This window comes from Amblyomma maculatum, chromosome 11 (genome assembly GCF_055883805.1).
Source record: "Amblyomma maculatum isolate TAMU_Amacu chromosome 11, ASM5588380v1, whole genome shotgun sequence".
Taxonomy (NCBI): domain Eukaryota; kingdom Metazoa; phylum Arthropoda; class Arachnida; order Ixodida; family Ixodidae; genus Amblyomma; species Amblyomma maculatum.
The window spans coordinates 19,586,791-19,607,908 of record NC_139354.1 but is presented as its reverse complement, the minus strand read 5'-3'; the positions used below and the strand labels follow the sequence as shown (position 1 = coordinate 19,607,908).

General features: G+C 44.3%; 2 protein-coding genes across 6 annotated transcripts in view; both read left to right on the top strand.

The window, feature by feature from the left end:
• Cortactin (cortactin) overlaps window positions 1–6,227 on the top strand; it is a 30,472-nt gene extending 24,245 nt beyond the window's left edge. The window contains exons 13-14 of the mRNA XM_084585664.1: window positions 2,089–2,144; window positions 4,263–6,227. Of these exons, the coding sequence (XP_084441790.1) occupies window positions 2,089–2,144; window positions 4,263–4,343 (137 nt within the window). The 3' untranslated portion in view covers window positions 4,344–6,227. The remainder of the gene's footprint in view (window positions 1–2,088; window positions 2,145–4,262) is intronic.
• Window positions 6,228–6,958: 731 nt separating this feature from the next.
• LOC146173007 (embryonic polarity protein dorsal-like) overlaps window positions 6,959–21,118 on the top strand; it is a 33,291-nt gene continuing 19,131 nt past the window's right edge. The window contains exons 1-5 of one of the 5 annotated variants that reach the window (XM_084583437.1): window positions 7,045–7,065; window positions 8,852–8,983; window positions 11,631–11,851; window positions 12,452–12,600; window positions 17,122–17,213. In XM_084583437.1, coding sequence (XP_084439563.1) covers window positions 8,953–8,983; window positions 11,631–11,851; window positions 12,452–12,600; window positions 17,122–17,213 — 493 coding nt within the window. In that variant the 5' untranslated portion in view covers window positions 7,045–7,065; window positions 8,852–8,952. Of the gene's footprint in view, window positions 7,066–7,294; window positions 7,615–8,851; window positions 8,984–11,630; window positions 11,852–12,451; window positions 12,601–17,121; window positions 17,214–21,118 lie in introns of those variants that run through there. The other 4 variants (XM_084583440.1, XM_084583436.1, XM_084583439.1 and 1 more) reach the window with 4 other exon arrangements.

Below are 21,118 nucleotides of genomic sequence, written 5' to 3'. Positions count from 1 at the left end.
ACAGAGTTACAGGCGTTCTACCCCTGTAGCCATCATTTCATTACCAGGCATTAAATAAGAAAGCAGGAATCATGCAGTAATATTTTATTTATAATTGCTTGATAACTATTGCTGTCAATAAAAAAAACAAAAAAACAGTATAACATCACAGTTTGACACAACGCTCGTGCAGAAATTATGAGGTTACTGAATGCTGTCATGAAGCATTGTAGAGTGTATGCCTCCTTACCGGAGGAGTGACGTCAATGGTCAGTTAGCAGCGAGGCAAAGGCACTGTCAAAATGCTACAAGATGGCTTGCTAAATGCACAGGAGAGCAACAGCCTGAGCAAAAACGCTAGTGGGACCATTTCTTTCACACTTCCTCATGATGTCTCAAGACAAAGCGTTGGTTGTGGAATGCCACCCGAAAAGCTGAGTTCATGACAACACGTAGCATGCCTAGCCCTCGCGTATCGATTTTGTCGCACTGCAAGCCTCGTGATGGGTCCTCGACACAAACGGTGTTGTGAACTACGATGGTGTAAAAACGAAACCATGACATTAGGTGCCCTGCGCGTGCACTTCACAGTATGCGGTACGTTTGAGTATGTACGGGCCCTTACCGCATGCTGGTAGTCATTGCTAAGCTATGGGATAAGTGCAGACTACTGCTGTTTGGAAATGTCCCTGCCTTTGACTGCCAATTTAGATCAACTAGAAATTTCTAGTGTCAGAATGTTTAGGAGTTTCGAAAAGCACACTTTCGCTATTCTAACTACTATTCACGATTAGTATGAGTAATGAAAGTGCAGTACAAATCGAATCGAATAGAAAATGCCATTGAAAAACGATTTGAAGTTTTGAATATTCATTCGCCCTTAGTATGTCCCCCCTGTTTGAGGTATCTAGAACTATTAAGCCCCTGAAATGGCACTGGCAGTAATATTTCAATGCAAGAAATCCTTAGAGGCAGTCTTTAGAGCCAAGTTTTTGAGCCAATTTTATAAGCTTTGTGTGGAGCATACAATTTGCAAACAATTTTTAAATGGTGCTTTTGGCAACCGCTCGCAACTGATTAAGGTGGGACCTCCCTGTGGGCTTCCTCCCCAATTACATCCTCAGGGCATGTTGAGTGTGCCCACTCTACTCATTGGATGCCCCCAAGTGATGCGGGGCTTTGGGGGGGGTGTTGTCACAACTTGTTTCCTTCAGATATTATACTTCTTGTCTACTGTGAGCGATGACAATGACGCTGCAATTAGTGATAATGACAATGATAGTGGCGGTGCATTTAGTTAATGATAACAATGATGAGAACAAACATGATACACTCTGTGCGGCAGCAACGCTCAGGCTTTCACATTTCTGCTGTGTGGATTCAACAGTGCTCTTGGAATGTTTTTTGCACGCCGGTGTGCGCCAAGTTAAGGGGGAGAGGAGGATCACCATTTTAAATCTCCGATATGTTTGGTGCTAATGAAGCTAGCTTACAAAAGTTTGCGCTGCAAAAGGACTAATGGGATACGTATTGCTCGTGCACATATTCCAGTTTTAGTAAACAGCTTTCCATGGGTCTTTTAAACTTTGCATGACAACAGTTTTGAGTGGCATCCAGATAGGTGCAAAGAATTCTGATAAGGGGTTGATAGGTACCTTATGTGCTGAAGACTTTAAATGTATAAATTCGGTATAGCAGGAGCTTAGTATGCATGCACTGTCGTCTTTAAAGACATAGTAAACACTTTGCTAGGGGTAGCCTTGGACATCTGTGAGGAAAGTTGCCAGGGGTGTTTCACGCTTGGAACTTGTAAGTTTGCTGGATTTCTTAGCCTGGTTTTGCTTTCTACTAGATGCATGTTCAAGCGCATGTACATACTTAAAAGAATTTTTGCTGGCTTGCATTCTGGGCAGGACTGGGTGGCCAAAATGCTGATCTGGTGCTTTATGCTTTTACACGAGAAGACACTTGCCTGGGCTCTGTTGTTCCTGTTATGACATATCTTGTGATTGTTCATTCTTTGTAACACTGAATAACTGCATATTTGTTCATTGGAACAAGTAGCAATTGTGGAAGATGGCTTAATGAATTTTTTTTTTACTGGTGCAGCTGACTACGATGAGATTTCTTTTGACCCTGATGACATCATTACAGACATTGAAACGGTAAGTGACTATAAAGACTTTTGGTAGATTGTTTGTTTGTTTGTTTTTGTCATAGCATTAATTGAAAGAACCTGGTTCACGGCATCGTTTTTCTAGTGCTTGCATATTTTCACTCGCATATAGTACTGTGCACTGTGCTTGCAGGATTGCTCATGAATTGCCCATGTATAGTCTTTTTTAGGTACAAATCATACTTTAATGCTAAATATGCCTTTCTTATATATAACATATATATGCTTTGAACTTTGTTACTTATGTGCCTTCTGTTGGCACTACTAATGCTGGTATAGCTGAGCTTTGATCATTTGCTTCCGTGTTTAGACATCTTCAGAGTGATAGGGTTCATGTGTGTCAGTGTTTTTATTGAAATCTTCAAGGTGCAGTGTTTTTTTTTTTTATTGCCTTAGTAGTACCGCCAAACAATCCAGCACATCACAGACTGTCATGCATTTTTGTTTCTGAGGCGTGGGTAGATGTTTTTGAAATTCGTGTCACTGAATTGGCTTTTGCAAATGACTTCCACATTGCAAAATTGTCAAATACCTTACTATGACTTGAAATTGCAGACATAGATTGGAAGGCGAAATCACGTAGAGAAAGCTCGTTAACTGAACCTCGATAATTCGAACTGCACTAAATGCTCTGGCTGAGCTTCATGGAAGTCGATGTATAAAAAAAGCCCATTAATTCGAACGAGAGTCAGTTCCACTGCCACAGATAATTTGAACTGAGCGCCGCCGCATCTGGGCGGCCTGGCGCCCTACACATGGCCCACTGTAGGGTGGCATAGTTACAACTCTGCAGACCTCCAAAAAGGGGAGACAAGATAGAACGAGGTAAAACCATGGAAGATTGCATAACGCCAAACCGACGCAATGACCAGCACGGTTGGCGGCCGGAGATTAGGGGTTGGTGGCCTTGCTGGTGGCTGCCCGTACTCTGTTCGACGTGACGTCCGATACTGGCAACTAAATGCTCGTTAATTCGGAAATACGGACAAGTCTTATTGTTAGCGAGATTGCAGCCAACGCCCACACATGGCTATGGTGTCAGACGGGAGCTACAGGTCCCGCACCGGTTAGGCCGCGTCCTGGTACGATTGGCTCTGCAAGCGATCGTCAAAATAGCACTCCTCAAAGCTGAACTACATGTTGCAGAGTTGATTGCACGCCTCTCGCATGCGCGCAGCGGCAAGCATGACTAAACAGGGACGGCCTTGTCCCAAAAACAGGCCGACTAACTTGGTTTCAGTTTCACCTTTATGAGCTGCGCACTGGACCGCGGCAGCTACAGCTTATCGGCCTCGCATCAGCCAGCTAAATGATTGCAGTTGCATGGGATTTCGGACAGTCATTGGCGGTACTGGACATTTTCCGCACTTCCATCCGTGTGGTTTTTTTTTCATTGCTCTGAAAATTTGCGCTTGTGAAGTGCTGTTCAGCCTGGTTGTGCTATGAAGCCTCACATGTAATGCCGGCTACTTGTGAGGGAGCACCGCCACTACCTCGTTGCACCGCGAAGTATGTGCTAGAGGCACTTACCACATTCGAGGCTCTGACACTCCCGACAGTGTGCATGCACTTTGATGGGAATGTGAAAAAAAATGTTATTATCGTTCTGTCCTTGTCTAAAAAGCAAGGGACTGTTGCTCTGTTTTTTGCCAAATTAATTTGTCGTAATGCAAATGGTTCTCGTCAGCTTTTTCAAGGTAATTTGATGATTCGGACTGCGGGTAACTCGAACTCTTTCTCGGTCCTGCGAAGTTGTAATTAACAAGCTTTTACTTTATTATTAATGTTCAGGTTGTCATTTATGATATTTATGATGTCAATATCAATAACAAGCTGGGATCAGTATTAAGCAAATTAATTAGTAATGTCTTGGTTCTTTTATGATTAAGTATGTAGTTTTAATTGTCAAATAATTATAGGTATATCTGCACTGGCACAGCTATGCAAAGATAATCCCACTTTTAAGTTACGAGAATGTCAGCCTCATAAAACAAAGACTGTGGTATTTGTGCGATTGTGGTAATTTAGATCTGTCCTTTCCCTCAATATCGTTAATGACAGGCACTTACTGAATTTGTGTCGCCCATTTTTTAACCTCGACCATCAGATTGACGAAGGCTGGTGGCGTGGAAAGTGCAACGGAAAGGTTGGACTGTTCCCTGCGAACTACGTTCAGCCCCTGTACTGAGAGCTCACAACTGGAGATGAGTTCTTCCAAACCCAAGTCATCGTGCCACTGCCTACAACGAAGACGGCACAGATTCCATGCAACTTGCTCAACGGTTGACGGTCTCCGGGAGGCAAACAAATGCAACATTGTTCGCACAACCAACACTGTAGTGCTCTGTCATTGCTTGTCAGTGATGTTTTATAGAGGTCATCATTTCGACCTTCAGACTGTCCAAGTCAGCTTGATTGAGTATGTTGAGTGGTGCTTCATCTTGCGAGGTTGCGGAGATTGAGTCACAGTTAAGGCATGATGCCTTTTGAAGTCCACCTAGGCTTTTTTGCAAATATTGTGTGGAACAAGACAATCTACATCTTTATAAATGCAAGTGGTGGCAGTTACTTCCATCTAGCATCTTGCTGATGTTCATCAGGTGTTGAACGATGAGCTAGTTTGTTTGCATATAGCAAACAAATCAATTGTGGGATGGCGACCTTCAGTTGATAATTGTTACTTCCATCGCAATTTTACTATAATGTGGAAACTGACATATGTGTTATAAGAAATGAGTAGGAGTATATTGATGGCGTTACCATTATACATGTGAGGTTGGTTTAGAGGAAACTTGCAGCAAAAATATTTTTGGGTAGCTTTTATGCTTCTTGTGGAATTGAGCTACAAAAATTTGCATTGAAAGTGTTTTTAATCACAGAAAAGAGAACTGAGAGCTGCGAAACGTGTCAAATAAGTCAGTTTTCCCACACGTTATCACCTTAGCTCATGTAACAAGGAGAAATTTTTTGAAGGTATGTTGCAAGATCACCTTTTCGTAAGCGCTTTTAAAATGGTGCTTGATTAATTTAATAGCTGGGTTGTGTTGAATGTGCGTGTAGCTGTAAAGTTCAGCACTTTAAATTTGTGATTAAGTCTTGTCTTGTAATTTATTCTGCCTTGCTACCCTTTATGGAAGGCATTTTTTGACGTTTTGTTTTCTTACAGTATTTTTAAATATTTTTCTTTTCATATTTTGGAGATGACACCAGTGCAAGAAACTGATGTTTTGCAGTTTCGGGTGTTTTAGTTCATGATCCGTTGTATTTTATTCCATTTGTAACCAGTTACTGGAGTATCCAACCTACACTTTTAAAACTTTTATAGTAAGTTTACACATTTTACACAGGGCACATTTGTAGCGATTTTAGAAATTGTAATGCACACAGTCTTTCTTTGGGTCCAGTTTTTCATTACTCTTCTTCACCGATGTAGGAGTAGGGTGACTTGCAACAAGAACACAATTTTTTTTTTGCTGCTTGAAGGACTGTTTTATTGTAGCCTGGTGCCTGTAACTTGTTTTTATGTGTATAATTTAAATGCCATCAATGGATGCCATTAATATTAGCATTCCTGCTATCTGAAGTTTTTATTTTGTAATTGTGCTGCATAATAATTATTTTGTTGCTGTCATGTGTGTAATTTAAATGGCTAATAGCATTTAAATACAACATCTAATCCTGTGTTAAGCAGTCTACTTAATATGCTGTACATTTGTGTACTTACTAAATGTTGCACATAGGTTTTCAACCTCGTGCCAAGCTTTTTTTTTTTTTCCTTTTTTCTTTTTCACAAGGTATTTTGTAGAGTCTTGTGGCTTTGTAGGAGTAATTTTAACGCAGAAACTTACCTTACATTGTGCATGTTTGGTGTCATGCATCTCTGCTTCCAATAGGCTTTCAATTAATGCACATTTCAGCGTAGAAAAAGTGTTCCTGGGTTCCACTATAAGTCAATAATGTTGCAACTTGTTAAAGGCAGTGAAGTCTCTGTTCAAACATATACATACACTAATAGGCTACTGTTTGTATGATTACACGAACTTTGTAATAAAGGAAGTAATTGTATTGTTTACATACACTTTTCCTGGTGTTGTGTCAAAAGCTCATCTGACCATGGTGACCGTGCTAAGCTCTCTGTAAAGACTTGATTGTCCTATACATATATGGCTGGGAAAATTTTTTTGATGAGTTTGATGAAAGGCAAGAACGAAATAAAGGAAGTAATCATATTGTTTACATACACGTTTCTTGGTGTTGTATCAAAAGCTCGTCTGACCGCAGTGATCGTGGTAAGCTGTCTGTAACGTCTTAATCGTCCTATACATATATGGCTGGGAAAATGTTTGAGGAGTTTGATGAAAGGCGAGATAGTGGTGCCTATATAATGTATAATTACCAGAAACCCTCTTTCGAGCTGTTTGCGTAACATAGTTACCTTTGCGGGCTGGAGTTTCCTACCTGGCCGGCGCGGCTTGCATTGATAATTAAACGCGGCAAGTTCAGTCCGACCCTTTCTTGACTGTTTTTACCATCGTGACGCTGACGCGTACGTCGCGAATGACGCGGACCTTGTCAAGATTTAGACGCCTCGCGTCTATTTATAAAACAAACGGGGCTGATATGTATTTCTCGCCATTTCCATGTGGCGGGGGAAAGCCCCGGCGCTCCCGCCAGGTAAACGACTCGCTAATTTTTATTTCGAACATCCCTCCTCTTCCGAGTGTGAAAAAACCCAAGGAAGTTTGGGAGAGAGCGACGCGACAAGGAGCTCTCGCATCCATTGACGTCAAGTCGGCGGGCGCGCGCAAAGGCGCACTTCCAGTTTCGAAGGTGATACACATGGCCGCCTCCATGATGCGTCGCGCGGTTTTGAGAGTATCTTACTGAACTTCGTTATGACTCTTCACGAGGTAAGTCGTGTCGACTATTTACGTTAAACAGGAAGATCTGTCTTCACTCGTGGTTGTATACCAATGCTACTTCGACTGGGAAGCCGAGGAAAATTGTGAAAATCGTCCAACGTACTCAACACGATCCATGCATTCAAGCGGATACCCAGCAGGAGAGGTTTCGCGTTTTCGCCGGTAGGGTCCGCGACCGCGAGCTCTCTGGCAACCAATCGGCTTCGGGCTCGGCGACGTGTTTTCCTGGAAAGCTCACGGCGACGGATTGTCCGATACTCGCGCGTGTGTCGCTTTTGTATTGTTTATTAGTTTGCGTTTAACGTGAGTCATTCAGTCAAAAGTTGTCCCGTCGGCGCCTCGAGTGGACGATGGCGATTTGCTGCAGCGTTACGTGATCGGAGACTATCTTTTTTCATCTCAATATTGTCGCGCATTCCGGACCGCGCCAACAAAAACGCGTCTCGGTGCCCCGATGTGCCTTCGCTCGTAGAGGGGAGCTCTTTTCGTGTGGCACAACGGCGGATAAGGCTTGATCGGCGAGTCGACTTCCGAAGGGTAAGAAAAGGTTCTCGCTGAAAGTTTTCTACACAGCCTGTCTAGGCCTAATAACGCCGCTTTATCGAGATAGCGGTAGATAAGCGTTCTTTGCTCGTATGTCGAGTCTGTTTCAAAGGAAAGGGAAGTCGCAGCGACTTGTAAGCGCGTGCTCATAGTTCGCTGCGTGCATGGATTTGCGTATCTTCTCGCGAGCGCTTCAGCAATCACTCGGGTGCTGAATAAACTGCGTTGTTGCCTTGGGAGAGTTCTTTGACACCGCGGTGTTGTGAGCAACCCTTGAGGCCGCGCTGGTGTTGTCCGGTATAGACGGCGAAAGTGTTGGCAAGAAGCAAGTCGGTGTCATGTTGCAGCGGAAGCGAGGTTTTTCGATACGTTCACCGATCCTCCGTGCGCTGCTTAAAGGCCGGAGTGACGGCGGAAGCTTTCGTTGCCAAATCGAGGCGCTTATTTTCTGTCGAGGGCACATTGCTCCGTGCCAAAAAGTTGACCGCGCCGATTGGTTTGAGCGTTTAGAATCGCCTCATTTCAGCCGTGCTACGTGCTACCCTCGTCGTACGGCCCGGAAAGGAAGACGTGCCGGATGTTCTGTTGGTGTTGGTCTTTTTTTTTTTTTAATGGCTTGCTTTCTGTGAAAGTGTTGGTGAGAGCTAACTTGAGCGTAGTAGCTTCACATGCTTAGCAGTGCTCATAAGACGAGGACTCGGCAAGAGAACCACACATAAGTTCTGTCATTCACCACATAGAGGACAGCCATGACAGCCTGGTCCTGGTGCCGAAGTGTTCTTGCCGCAGAACATTAAGGGAACATTCTCTAACGTGACTGCCTGCCATAACTACGGTCAAATTGTTGATTTCGGGCGATAGTCTGTTGACGGGCTTGCATGCATGCGCTCATAGAAGGAATCCCTGTTTTGGCGCCTAATGAGAGTGTTTCATAAACGCAACCAGCGCACGTGGTCAGCCTCAGCAGGTGCATACACAAACCATCAACAGCTGCTTCTCACTGCTTGCTACTAACAGCAGTAGCAGCATCGTGGTGCATGTAGTGTAGTCATGGCCTTGGAAGTCTGGTTGCTGTCCCAGATGCTGTTACATATTAGCCTTCACTTTTGGGGCTTGTCTGTGCTGTGCGTGAATATGCATGGCCAGTAGCCGGTGATACACGTTGCAAAGCTCTTTCTCCTCTGCCTTTCTCTCTCTCATTCTCTTTACCCCATACCTTTTCCGGTCAAAGGTTGTGACGCACCCTGGGTTCGTTCTGGGCCCCGGGTTCGGAGCGGCCACCCTTCCTCGCTCCTTCTTGTTGCATGAGTTGAGGACAGCCTGCTCACTAACATGCAAAACGACGTCAGCCTTGATGACGTAGGTAAGGCGTGCCCCCTCACTAACACCATGGTGTCCTGCCACTGGTATGGCATTGCATTGCTATGGGTGATTGATGCATTGAGGCCTTGGGGTATCGGCACCTCATACACCACCACTTGTTGTACAGTATCGTACACTACCACTTGTTCACATATTTGCAGAGTTTAGACTAAGTTTGGAGGATACATTTTGTAAGGCTAAACATTCAGAAAGCTGGTAAGGCATTCTGAGCAGAAAATAGTGCACCAGACAAAACCACAATAAGGATATGTATGAAAGAAACACTGGTTAACTAGCCATTGTCGCTTTACTGTAGTGACAACCAGCGCAAAAAGAAGGAATTGCCGAAAGAAACCGATGGAAAAGATATGCAGAGCGGTAAAAGTAAATGCAACAGTTAGAAAACAAAAATAAATATACACATCCATTTCTATACTCCTGTATACATGGACTCGACAGCACCGGGTCGAGTAAGCGAGGTCACCATTACTCGACCCAGTTGGTGTCTACATGAACTCGCTTTCTAGCGAGTAAGTATCGCAGCGGCGCGTAGCGTCGAGATTTGAAGTTATTGTGCAAGTTTCTTATTTGATTCCGTTGCCTTCTACTATCGAGAGCTTCGATTATTACTTTTTTATCATTGATGAGGGCTAAAAAGCATTCAACTTTGCTGATGCTCCTCGTTGCTCCGGTGGCTTTTTGATCCCAGAGTTCGCCATAACTCGACTCCCTGACTTGACAGCGTCTACATGCTTTTAGACAAGCGGGTCAAGCAAGTTAACCTACCCCCTGCAAGCGAGTTAACGCGACCCGCTTCGCGGCCATTTTACTCAACCCGACTGGGTATACATGAACCCGACAGCTGGTTTTTTACTCGACAGACTTACTCGACCAGACTCTGTCCAGTCCATGTATACAGGGCTTATGAATTGCTCCAAATCATGCGTATAAAAATGAAATGACTGTGTCACTCATAGTTGCCTTGTGAGCGTGCTGCCAGGAAACAGTTGCTTTTCTTTAATGAGGAAGTCACCGTTCATGCATGTGGTGTCAAGCTGTGCAGTCTTGGCTAACAAGGGTCTCTGCATTGTCTAGCTGACGCACTCTGTTATTACAGAAAGAAAGACAAGTGTACGTGCACTGCCAAGACAGTGCATACCGCGGTGCCTGCTCATGGTCCTAAAATCATTTGCGTCGTACCTGTCAAGCTGCATACCCTCATGCTCGGCTTTGTGTGTAAATATGGAGCAGTGGCTGTATTTTTGTGGAAAATGTTTACTTGCTGCCATTTGCCTGCGGCTTTCGCTGGGTACATCAGTGCTAAGGGTTGGGGTTATGGATTGTAGACCTTTTCTCTGTCAGTTACCTGTGTGTTAATATGTGCAATCTGCAAGAATGGCATTCGAATTGCTTGAGAAATGAAGTGATTGTTCGGAGACGACTTGACTGTGTGTGAGAAGGGAGCATACTAAATTTTCAGTTAGTGTTTTGATGTTTGGATTAATGCAGAATATATTAATGTGCAAAAATCACCGTGAGCAACTAACTGAGCCATGCCTGGCAAAGGATTCTAAATTGAATTTCCTTCCTTACGCTGTTTAAGATAGTGCTTTAATAGGTCCACCTGACTTTGATCAAAGCTCAAATCAGGTTGCATGAGAAGCACTAAAACTGTGATATAATTGCTGATTCATCATTTTAATTAGCTGCAACTTTCATACTAGGCTTCCCTAAGGGCCGGAACAGCAACAAAAAATCACTGGTTAAGTTTTTCTTTTTTTGCCTCACATGACTTGCACATGTTTGACGTCACAGCCGTTTGTAAACTATATTTATGAATTATTAGCTGAGCTTGGACTAATTTTGTGGGGGGACCCACATATCCTAACATCTTTCTCATCATTGCAATGAGGGCATCCACGACGAAACTTTGATATCTGTGCACTTTGAACTCTTCCTTGGTTTGCCCTCCTAAAAAACAACAGATTTCCTGTCAGCAGTGCTCGCAAAACAAAAACAAAGTGATACATGCTGCAGTCGTTTTATTTCTATGCTTGTATGCTGTGTTTCATTTCAAATATTATAATGAGGTTCTTCTGTAGATTTGTTTATATTTTGCAGCTGCCTCATTCACTGTCACTCTATTTCCATTTTGAGTTTGCCTTTGGGGTATATTTGTAGTAATGTCTGGCTATAAAATGTCAGTGGTTAAAACTGCGATTATGTCCCAACTTATTAGTTTATATGTCTATCGAATATTTAGGGGAATCCCCAAGGTGGAGTAGACTTGTAATAAGAGCGTAAGTACTTATTGACATCCACCCGAGTAGTTTCATATGTCTGGGACCATGTTTTCCTTTCTCATCATTTGAGGCCAAATTTAGGGGTAAAGGGGGAACACAACTAGTAATGGCTGTTTGATTTCATTAACAAGTACTGAAACACAAGCATAATGCATCCGAGATGCTTTGCTGCTTGCTCGATTCCTACCTCTTTACATGTCATCGTTGCTTGTTTGTGCCTTACTAGAGACTTATCCTTGTCGCAACAGATTCATGGTGGGAGCTGGTGGGCCGCGTTACTCAGTCTTTCTTCTCTCTATGCACTGTTGATGACACTTGACTGTTTCCTCTGCTTGCACGGAGCAGCGGAGGTGATTGAGCGGCACATGGCGGCTGAGCCGAGCTACCTGAGCCTGGACCAGGCACGGCTGCCTGCTCCGCAGCCTCAGCAGCAGCCACATGTGGTCATCCTGGAGCAGCCGGCGTCCCGAGCCCTGCGCTTTCGGTACCAGTGCGAGGGCCGCTACCCGGGCACGCTCGTCGGCGTCAGCAGCACGGCCGAGAACAAGACCTACCCCACCATCAAGGTGCGTGGTAGCAGCTGCTGTGGGCTGGCACATGCACCGTCGGGCCAATATTGGCATTGTGGTGATAATGAACGGCCTTACACAGGACCAGTGTGTTGCCAACATTCTCCAATGTTGGGCCTACATCTTGTGGTGCCAGCCGCTTTCAAGGACTTCATACTCTGAGGTTCGACTGATCGCAGCAGTGAATGCGAATGAGGCAAAAGAAGCTTGGAAGCAGGGATGCTCCCTTCGGTGTCACATAGTTGCCATGTGCAGTGTCTGCAGGGGTGTCGTGGTATTTTGAGCATCTACCTTTTCAACAGGAGTTGTGAGGTTCATTCCTTTTCAGTGAGCGCTGAGCAGTTTATCATTGAATATGAGTGCTCTTCCGGCTCTGTGCCCAGCGTTTCAGGTGTGAAATGCTTTTTTGAAATTTGTATTCCACTTTTCCTTAGCCAAACAAAAAAACACGGCAGTCATGATGCCAAGCTCCTCTGCACCATTGAAATAAGGTTGTCATCATCCTTCATCATCCTATGCAGTTAGCAGCCAGAGAGAGAACCTGAAGGCAGGCGTAACTGGGCTGACGGCTGCCTTCCTGCGCTTTCATTGGTGCAGGTGATGAATGTCCAGAAGCCGGCAGTGGTGGTGGTCTCCTGCGTCACAAAGGACCAGCCGTATCGGGTGCACCCTCACAACCTGGTTGGCAAGGAAGGTTGCAAAAATGGCATTTGCACCCAGCATCTCAAGCCAGACATGACATGCACGTAAGCCGCCTTTCAGTTGCTTGTTTGGTGCCTTTCATAATTCTCCCAGCTAGCTACTCACATATTGAACTCACTCATGTGGTAAGCACATTGCTTACTTTAGTTATTGAAAATTTCGAAGACCTGTGTGACCACTGAATTTGTCCTGTTTAATTTCAACAATTGGATCAGCTTTTTTGTCATGGCGAGAAAGCAGATTTATTGTGCATATATACACAGCCATGGTGGAACTACTGTGCCAAACTGCGCCAAATGGAAAAGCATGCTACATGCTGCAGTAATATTGTTACGATACGACAAGCCGATGAAGACAGGAGACAGAACATGACCGATGACGATGGTAGATGACGTTTAATGAATGTTCGCGGCGGGCCTAGCGCGAGCGCTCCTGCCCGCGCCACTGCCCGCTTCTTCTTCCTTGTCCGTAACATGACCCGGGGCCACCGAGCGATCGTCCCGATCGTGGACGAGGAAGTTTAGCAATGTTAATGATGTTATGGCGTGATGATGGGCGTGTCTGGATGTTTGAAGAAGAAGAGGAAGAAGGAAGAATAGAACGGCTTGCCGGTACGATGTCTGATGCTTGGGTGATCCGCCTCCCTTGGAGCTGTCAACCATCCGTCACCAGATCCCGTGGGACCGATGGCTCGAGGTCACGTCGGGCAGCTTGGGCGGGGGTTGCGTGTTCGTGTCTATCGGTTCCTTCGGGTCATTCGGGTCTTTCGGGTCCTTCATCTCGGTTCTGATTGGTCTGTTCTCCTTGTCTTCAGGTCCTGGCTGGGGGCTGGGCGGTGGTAGTTGTTCAGGTCTGGGCTTGAAGGGCTGGGGCGAAGCTGCTCGGCGATGTCCCTGGGCCCTCAGTAATGGTCCCGGCTTGAAGATGGTCTCGTGTTCCAAGGGGAGGATGGGGATGTCATACCCCGCACCTCCACCAAATGTTACGATACGACAAGCCGATGAAGACAGGAGACAGAACATGACCGATGACGATGGTAGATGACGTTTAATGAATGTTCGCGGCGGGCCTAGCGCGAGCGCTCCTGCCCGTGCCACTGCCCGCGCCACTGCCCGCTTCTTCTTCCTTGTCCGTAACAATATTATGTTTGGTCACTTTAGTACCATACCTGCATCATAAGGTCGTTGAAAAACCTTTGCTAAACCAAAACTTAAGTAGGCGCTTTCACCTTTTCCTTTTTTAGCTAAGTGGTTCGACCACCGCAGTGTAGCAGAAAATAGGAGCCTTATGGAAAGGTTCATATTTTGAGCAGCTGGATCATGGCGTATCGTTACATGCCCCTTGCTTATTGCCCCTAGGCCTAACGTGCTCTGCTTTGCACTGAAACCACAGCGAAATCGCTTTGGTACTAGCCGCCACCGCTTATTATAAAATAGGGGGACACTCAAGATTTGCCTTAAGAGTAGATACAATAGGGCCTTTAACACAGCCTGTTCATTTTGCGAATTTCGTTTCTAATGACAAAGCTGTTCATTAGCATATTGATACGTGGCAAGAAGGTTAGCTCAAGAACACAACAGCTGATGACTTGAGTGAATGCTCGGGCAAGCGCTAACCTTCAATTAGCACCAACTGCCCTTGCTACAGCTTCGTCTTCCTTCCGAGTCACTGTTGTTGATCGTCATCTTCTTCAATGTCCAGCGACGCAGAGCATATATGTAACAATATAGTTGTTTGGCAGAGCATACACTAGCACTAGCACATCATTAGCACTGTGGCAGTGCAGTATGATCGCGAGTTTACCTGTGGTTGCCGTATATTGGTGTGATTTTCGTCCTATAATAACGGAGAACGACAACAATGCCAACACCAGCTTTTCTGAGACACGGTGCCCTTACGCTGCCGCGTAAAAAAATTTGACGTTACCTGTCGCTGTTGACACAGCAACGTTACATTAAAATGAATGCGTCTTCGATATTCCCTATTTCTTTGTCTGTGAAGAAAGCGGAAAAACTGCAAGCTGCCATCGTATCAACAGGTGTGGCTTGCAAGCATGCAGTTCGAGCCCTCTTGTTGACAGCGAAACAGTCGCAGGCAGTTGTGAACCGGGTTGCATCCTTATGCACACTTCCCTGCTGTAATGTACACTAACGCAGATATAATAAAATTGAATTGACTCCAGTGAGAGTCAGCAGTACTACTGAAATTTTAAACTGAATGCAGCAGCCGTTTTTGGAGAAACCAAATTGATATAACTGTATGCAAAAAAAAAAAGGGCTACTGCTTTTGCATCAAAACATCGCTGTGAAAATTGTTAGCTGTGGAGGGAAATGATTGCAATGCCATGTATGGCTGGCTGACAGCATTCATTGTAGCGGGATTTGGCCGCATACTGTTAATTTTCGCCTTGTTCAAAACTTGCAGTACTCGTCAAAATGTTCATCATTTGCTCATTTAAGGGCTTTATTGTGCGCTAGTATAGGGCATGTTCTGACACAGAACATGTCGAACAGTCAACTGACACATGCAATGGTTTCTACGGGAGTGGGTTACTATGGATGTCAGTGGCACGGGCGTCTATAGGGAGCGGTTATGCTTTTGTTATCTCACACATAATCGGAGATTAAGCTTCCCCTTTTGTGGGTGATATTGAAAGAATGAGCTCTATAACTACACATTATTTATTGGTTTCAAATTTGTTTATTTTTCGTTTTGTCGCAATCGTAGTGAACATCTACACTTGCCAGCTTTGAAGGCCAAATTGTGCTGCAACTCCTTTGTTTCTTATGTGGTGCACGAGTTCAAATTTCGCTATGAAACAAAGTTCTTGTGCTGCAAAACTGCAGTAATCTTGTGAAAAAGTATTGACAGAAACAGACATGTCGCATGTGCAAACGAACAGTTAGCAAACATTTTTCTGCAAATGGATTCATTCAGCGCTAGAAAACTCTTGGCTCTTCAATGATCCTTGAAAAGTATTGCACTGGTATCGATATAACACAGCCACGAACATAATGTGTGTGCTGGGAAAGTGTCGCTCCAGCTGTGGGCTCAAAGGAAAGAAAAATTGCCGAAACATATGCAGAAAGGCAGACAAAATGGGTACCTTTTATGTTACTTTTCGTTTTTCAAGATACCTATGTGAAGATGGTGCTCTCTGAAATGAATGCAACATGATTGGGTGTCGCGGGGCCATTGAAAGCTATGATAATAGCTGGTTTCCTAAGGCCAGCATTTTAGGGAGGGAGTGAGGACAGGGCTCTTGATGCCTCAAAAATTACAAAATCAATTGATTTTTTGAAAATGACATTATGGAAACTGACAGGCCATCTTCTATATCTATGAATTGATCCACCCCTGGGTCCTTCATTTCAATTTGTGAGGTGTAAATGAGCTGGGTAAATCTCATCTCTGCTTGTTTATTTATTACTTGTTTTCTCAAAACAAATTTTTGACTTTTTGGTAGTTTACAAAAAGGATATCTTTCCATCTACAGTAGATAAAGGAGTAATTTTTATTGTGGCATGTGGTTACATGGTTAAATTCTACGACATGGTTAACCGATTTCTCAATTTGTGCTTACCGATCTTTTTGTGCCTTTTAGCTTAAACTGCTCGTCAACTAGTCTTTCCTGCAATTGACTTAAACTATTGTAAGATAATTAATATTGGTTTAATTAAAAGTAGTACAGTAAAACATTGTTACAAGAGACACTCAAGGGACCCCATAAAGGGGTCTTTTGTAACCAAAAATTCCTATCAACTCGTATGTGTGGCAGTTTAGATTCCTTATTTAAATTCATTACCGTATCAGTGTCCTGTTTTGTTGCAATATGTCTATGTCAGGAATCAAGAAGGAGTGCCTCCTTTTGACTTCCCAGTCAAAAGGAGGCACTCCTTGGTTCCTGACATATTGCAACAAAACAGGACGCTGATGTGGAACAGAATTTAATTTAAACTGCCGCACATATGAGTTGGCAAGAGTCAGCTGCGTTGCATGAGCGTACCTGGTTTAATTGTGTCCCTTATAAACGGTGAAGAGGTTACTTTAGGGACCTGCAAAAGTTGTCCTTAGTAGCAGAGTGTCTCTTGTAACCATGTCTCTTGTATGCAATGTTGTTAACATGGCAAACATAGGAAAACCAACCAAACCATTTTCAAATGTCTCTTATAGCAGAGTGCCTCTTGTGTATTTTGTACAGTATATTCCTTGTACCCACATGTTATTCCATCTACCCACATGTTAATAATAGTTCTCTGGTCACTGTTGTTTTTGCAAATAAAAGGAGTGAAAGTGCCTAGTGTCTTGAAATGAAAACTAATTGACATATGAGAAAAAGGGATTACATATTTAAAATCAGTATAAATGAACTGATAAGGCTATGCATCATTGCATTTAGTCCAAAAGTAAAGAGAAGTTCCAAGAGCTCTGTATTCCCTTAACTAGCTAAATAGACAATGCGCTTTTGGTTAGTTAAGGGAATACAGAGCATGTCTTGTTTTATTTTGTAATCACTGGCATAATTTTATAGTTAGTGTTTTTCTTTTTCCTTTCTCTGCTTTCAGCTTTACAAGCCTGGGAATCCAGTGCGTCAAGAGGCGTGATGTCGAACAAAATCTTTTGCAGCGGGAGAGCATTCGGGTTGACCCATTTCGAAGTAAGTGCACATACTTGTCAAGCAGTCATTTTGAAGCCTGTAACTGCGGGTTATTTGCATGAATGTTTTGTGTGTCAAGAAACCTGAAGGGGACCTGTGGACGCACCACTGACGCTGCTGCCATTGGTTCGCGATATTACTCTAGGGTATTAACCGCAAAGTCGAGAACAGGTCAACGACATTTGCTGCCGCATTCCTGAGTTGTGTCGCACTGTAAGCCTTGACTCAGCACCTTGTATAAGAGAATGGCATGCAGAACAGTGTGTGTTGCTTGATTACACAAAGGTTAGACTTTCGCCATTCGCCAGTGTAGCTTCATTTCTTTCAGAGCAAAACCTCTACTTCATGGTCTACAAAAGCCGGGTGATTTTGAAACCTGACTTTGATTCAGCCTTGTGAGCCTAGAGTATCAACAATGTGTCTTAGAATGGAATCAAAGTGTAATTTGATGAACCATGTACACCCATGGTGGGTCACAGTGGCTGCTATCCATCATGGTGGACATGGCCTTAGACCGTAGGCCCGGGTCAGCAAAAATTGACCTCCAGCAAGTTGAACCAAAATTTGCGTCCCAACTATTATGGTAGGGCCATCCCCAAAACTTGGCCCAGGTTGCCAAAAATTGACCTTGGCCAAATTGGACCAATGTTGATATAGAGCCCATATTCGGAGTGTGTCATTTTCAAAAGTGTCGGTTCTGCCGTTTTTGACCTCATCTGATTGGTGGAGACACTGGAACTGGAGGAAGTGAATGCGTACCGCCAGTTCTGGTTTGGGCGTTTCCATCAATCATCGGTTCGACTGTAAGTGAGGGTGAAAACAACACTTCTGAAAACTATGCGAACTCTGTATATAGGCCCATGTATAACAGACCGTATGCAGTTTTATGGTCTCACCCAAGTTTTGTCTGGGCCACCTCCTGAATTTAGGCTGCGGTTTGGCCCGAGCCACTACCTCAGCCAAATTGAACCAAAATTGATATCCAATTGCAATTAATTGTGCAGAGTTGGATGGTTGCACCCAGCTTTGGCCGAGTCAACCACAAAATTTGTCCTCGGTCACCAGAAAATTAACAGACATAGACGGATTGAGTGGACTGCTCTTTCACACGAGCTACTGATGCAATCACACGAAACTGTTATATCTTTGCGAATAATATTTTTGACGAGCGACTTGTGTGGTCAGAAATCTCCTTTGTCAGCTTGAGCAGTGCACTTACCAGTAATTAACATACAAATGGTAGCACTTGGATCTGCTTTTGTAGAAGGAATTGCTATCACCATTTGTAGAGTGTTGGAAGTTATATGACGCAGCTAGCAGAAGAAAATGTGCATGGATGTTTAATTACAAAAACTAAGTTGGCACATTATCTTTGGTTTTGTCATGTTGGGTTGAATGCGAGGGCGGGTCATGTTGATGCCAGTGATGCGATTGCTGCTTAATCGCCATTGTAGCCAGAACATAACACCTTTTTATGACGTCCATGCACGGGTTTGAGTCTGTCTTTCATGTAGTAGTTGATCAACCATAGCTTAGTGCTTAGCTACCAAAAGCATGTGGTGCTTCTCAGTCTGCAGAAGCGTGAAGGCTGGTGGTGCAATACCCCAAATCGCACGATTGCACTGCTTATCGTACAATGTTACGATCTCATGACATCCCTGGCTTTCCCACTTTAATTAATTTTCACCTTTGACTGCATGTAACTCGAATTCAACAGCCAACTAGCTATGATTTGCATGTAAAAAATACTGACCTTTTCTGGTTGGAACCAAATGTCAAGAGCTGAACTCGGAGGACTTTTGTCGCTTTAAAGCAGATCGTCCAACCCTTAATTATACAGTATGGAAAGATGCTAAATACAGTGCAGTTGTGCAAAAGTATGTGACAAAATCACTTATTTAAAAAGGGCAGCGTATCAGCTAAAATAAGCATGGTAGCTAGCACAATGCCATTGATTAGAACATAGAGGAGCTGGAAAAATTCATGGTGATAACACACACGATAGCATTGAGAGCTTTAGAGACAATGCCCTTCATCCTCAAAACCACTCATCAGGCTGAAGTTTCTCGTTCTCTGTGGATTCGAATTAAACGAAAGCCAAAGATAACTGAGCAGAAGCTACATGAGGTTGCAAAATTGTTAATGGAGTCAATCCCTTTCATCCTAGCCTCAAAAGCACCTATGCAGGCTCAAGTTCCTTGTTCTTTGTGGACCTGAATTACTTGAAAGCCGGTGTATGGGCTCTGAAGATAACAGGGCAGAAGCCATTTCCTGGAGGGGTTGTGCAAGGCAACTTTCATTCTCTTCTGAAGGGCACATACGGGTGTGCCTCGTCATGAGTATTGCTACTTTCGGATGGTGCAAAGGGGTTGGCATGGGCTCGCAGTTCCTTAGTGATGGCCGCTTCAAAGAGCAGGATGCTTGCTGTCGTCCTGCTAAGGTATGTTTTGCCAAGGGTACCAGGACTGCTTTGGTTCCCGGTTCTTCGCTGTTTTCGCTGTTTTTAGCTTTATTCTTTCGACACTACTTTGAAACTGGCATGGCTGCAGAGGAGTGTAGTGGGGGCCACCATATTTCATGTTTACCTCGGCCACTTCGCGACTGCAAAAACTGCTGCAACTTTTTCGGAAACCCTCGCACTAAGGGATAGGGCACTAAAAAGTGTCCTAATTATCAGACGGTTGAGTTGCCAGGGGACTTTTCCCGAAGACAAGATAGCGGAAAATGTCTTGAAATGTCTCGAAATGTCTTGCGATTGGGTCCATGGCAGAAACAGCAAACAGCATGTGACGAGCATGAAGTTTCGACATGCTGGAAGAACAACGCTGAGGTAGTGATGGGCACATCTGACAGCACTGAAACTGCGAAACTTGCTTAAAAAAAAAAAATAAATAAATAAAGGGAACCTTGATAGGCCAGTCAGTTCATAGTCAAGTACAGTTGGTTAGCACATGTGTTGCCATAGCTGTTGTTGCTGCTGGCTGCCGCTTTCGAGTTGTGGTTGTGCAAAGCATGGGGTCAGTTGCCTTGTTTTTCACCTGTGATATGTAAGAAATCTCACCTGCTTGATTTGCAGAATGTGTGACCAGTACGCATGCTAAATACTATCGAAGAAATCGGAGGTGCTCTTGTACATTTTCTCGAGTAATAATTCGCCCAGATGTTGTGCTTTTGGCACAGGCGGTTAGTGGCATTCGATCGCTTCTGGTCGTTTGGAAAACACTAAAATGTCCATTTCCCAAATTCAGTTTGAACCGATTAACAAATGTATGATGTGCAATATGGCCGGATACAGTGACTGATGATGGGAATTTCGGACTGGTGCCGATTGATGAAACTCCGTAGTAGGCGTGCAGTGAGTGCAGTGCCGAGAGTTTAGATATTGGCACTCTTCTGCACCGCCACGGATAACACGAATGTGTGAGCCTAGGTTGCGATTGTCACCCGCACGGTACGCGGTGTGAGCAAGTGATCGCCATCGTTGCGACTGAGCAGTGAGCACACGGCTCGTAATTGCCACCATTGCGATCGCTGTCGAGCAATACCCGCCATGAGCAGTGGGTGGTGGTGGGCTGCAAATTGATCCTGTCTGCTGTAAACTGATTTCTGTAAGTGCATTGCCTTGCTTTTGCATGCTGAATTTGTCAGTTTTTGGATTATATTGATTTCGGGTGACGGAAATACTTTTTTGCCACCCTGTGAGATTTTGGATCGTAGCGATCCCACTGTATTTGATCCCATGAAATTGCAAACATTCACTTGCGTATCCCACTTTGCGCCAGCCTCTTTTCTCCTAAGTGACCCGGTTTTATTTTAGCTCGCCCAAAAGCAGGCAGTCGGGTAAACTCCCGTGCAGTCATTTGCATGGACTGTGTGAAGCACTTCTTCAGCCCAGAGACGCAACC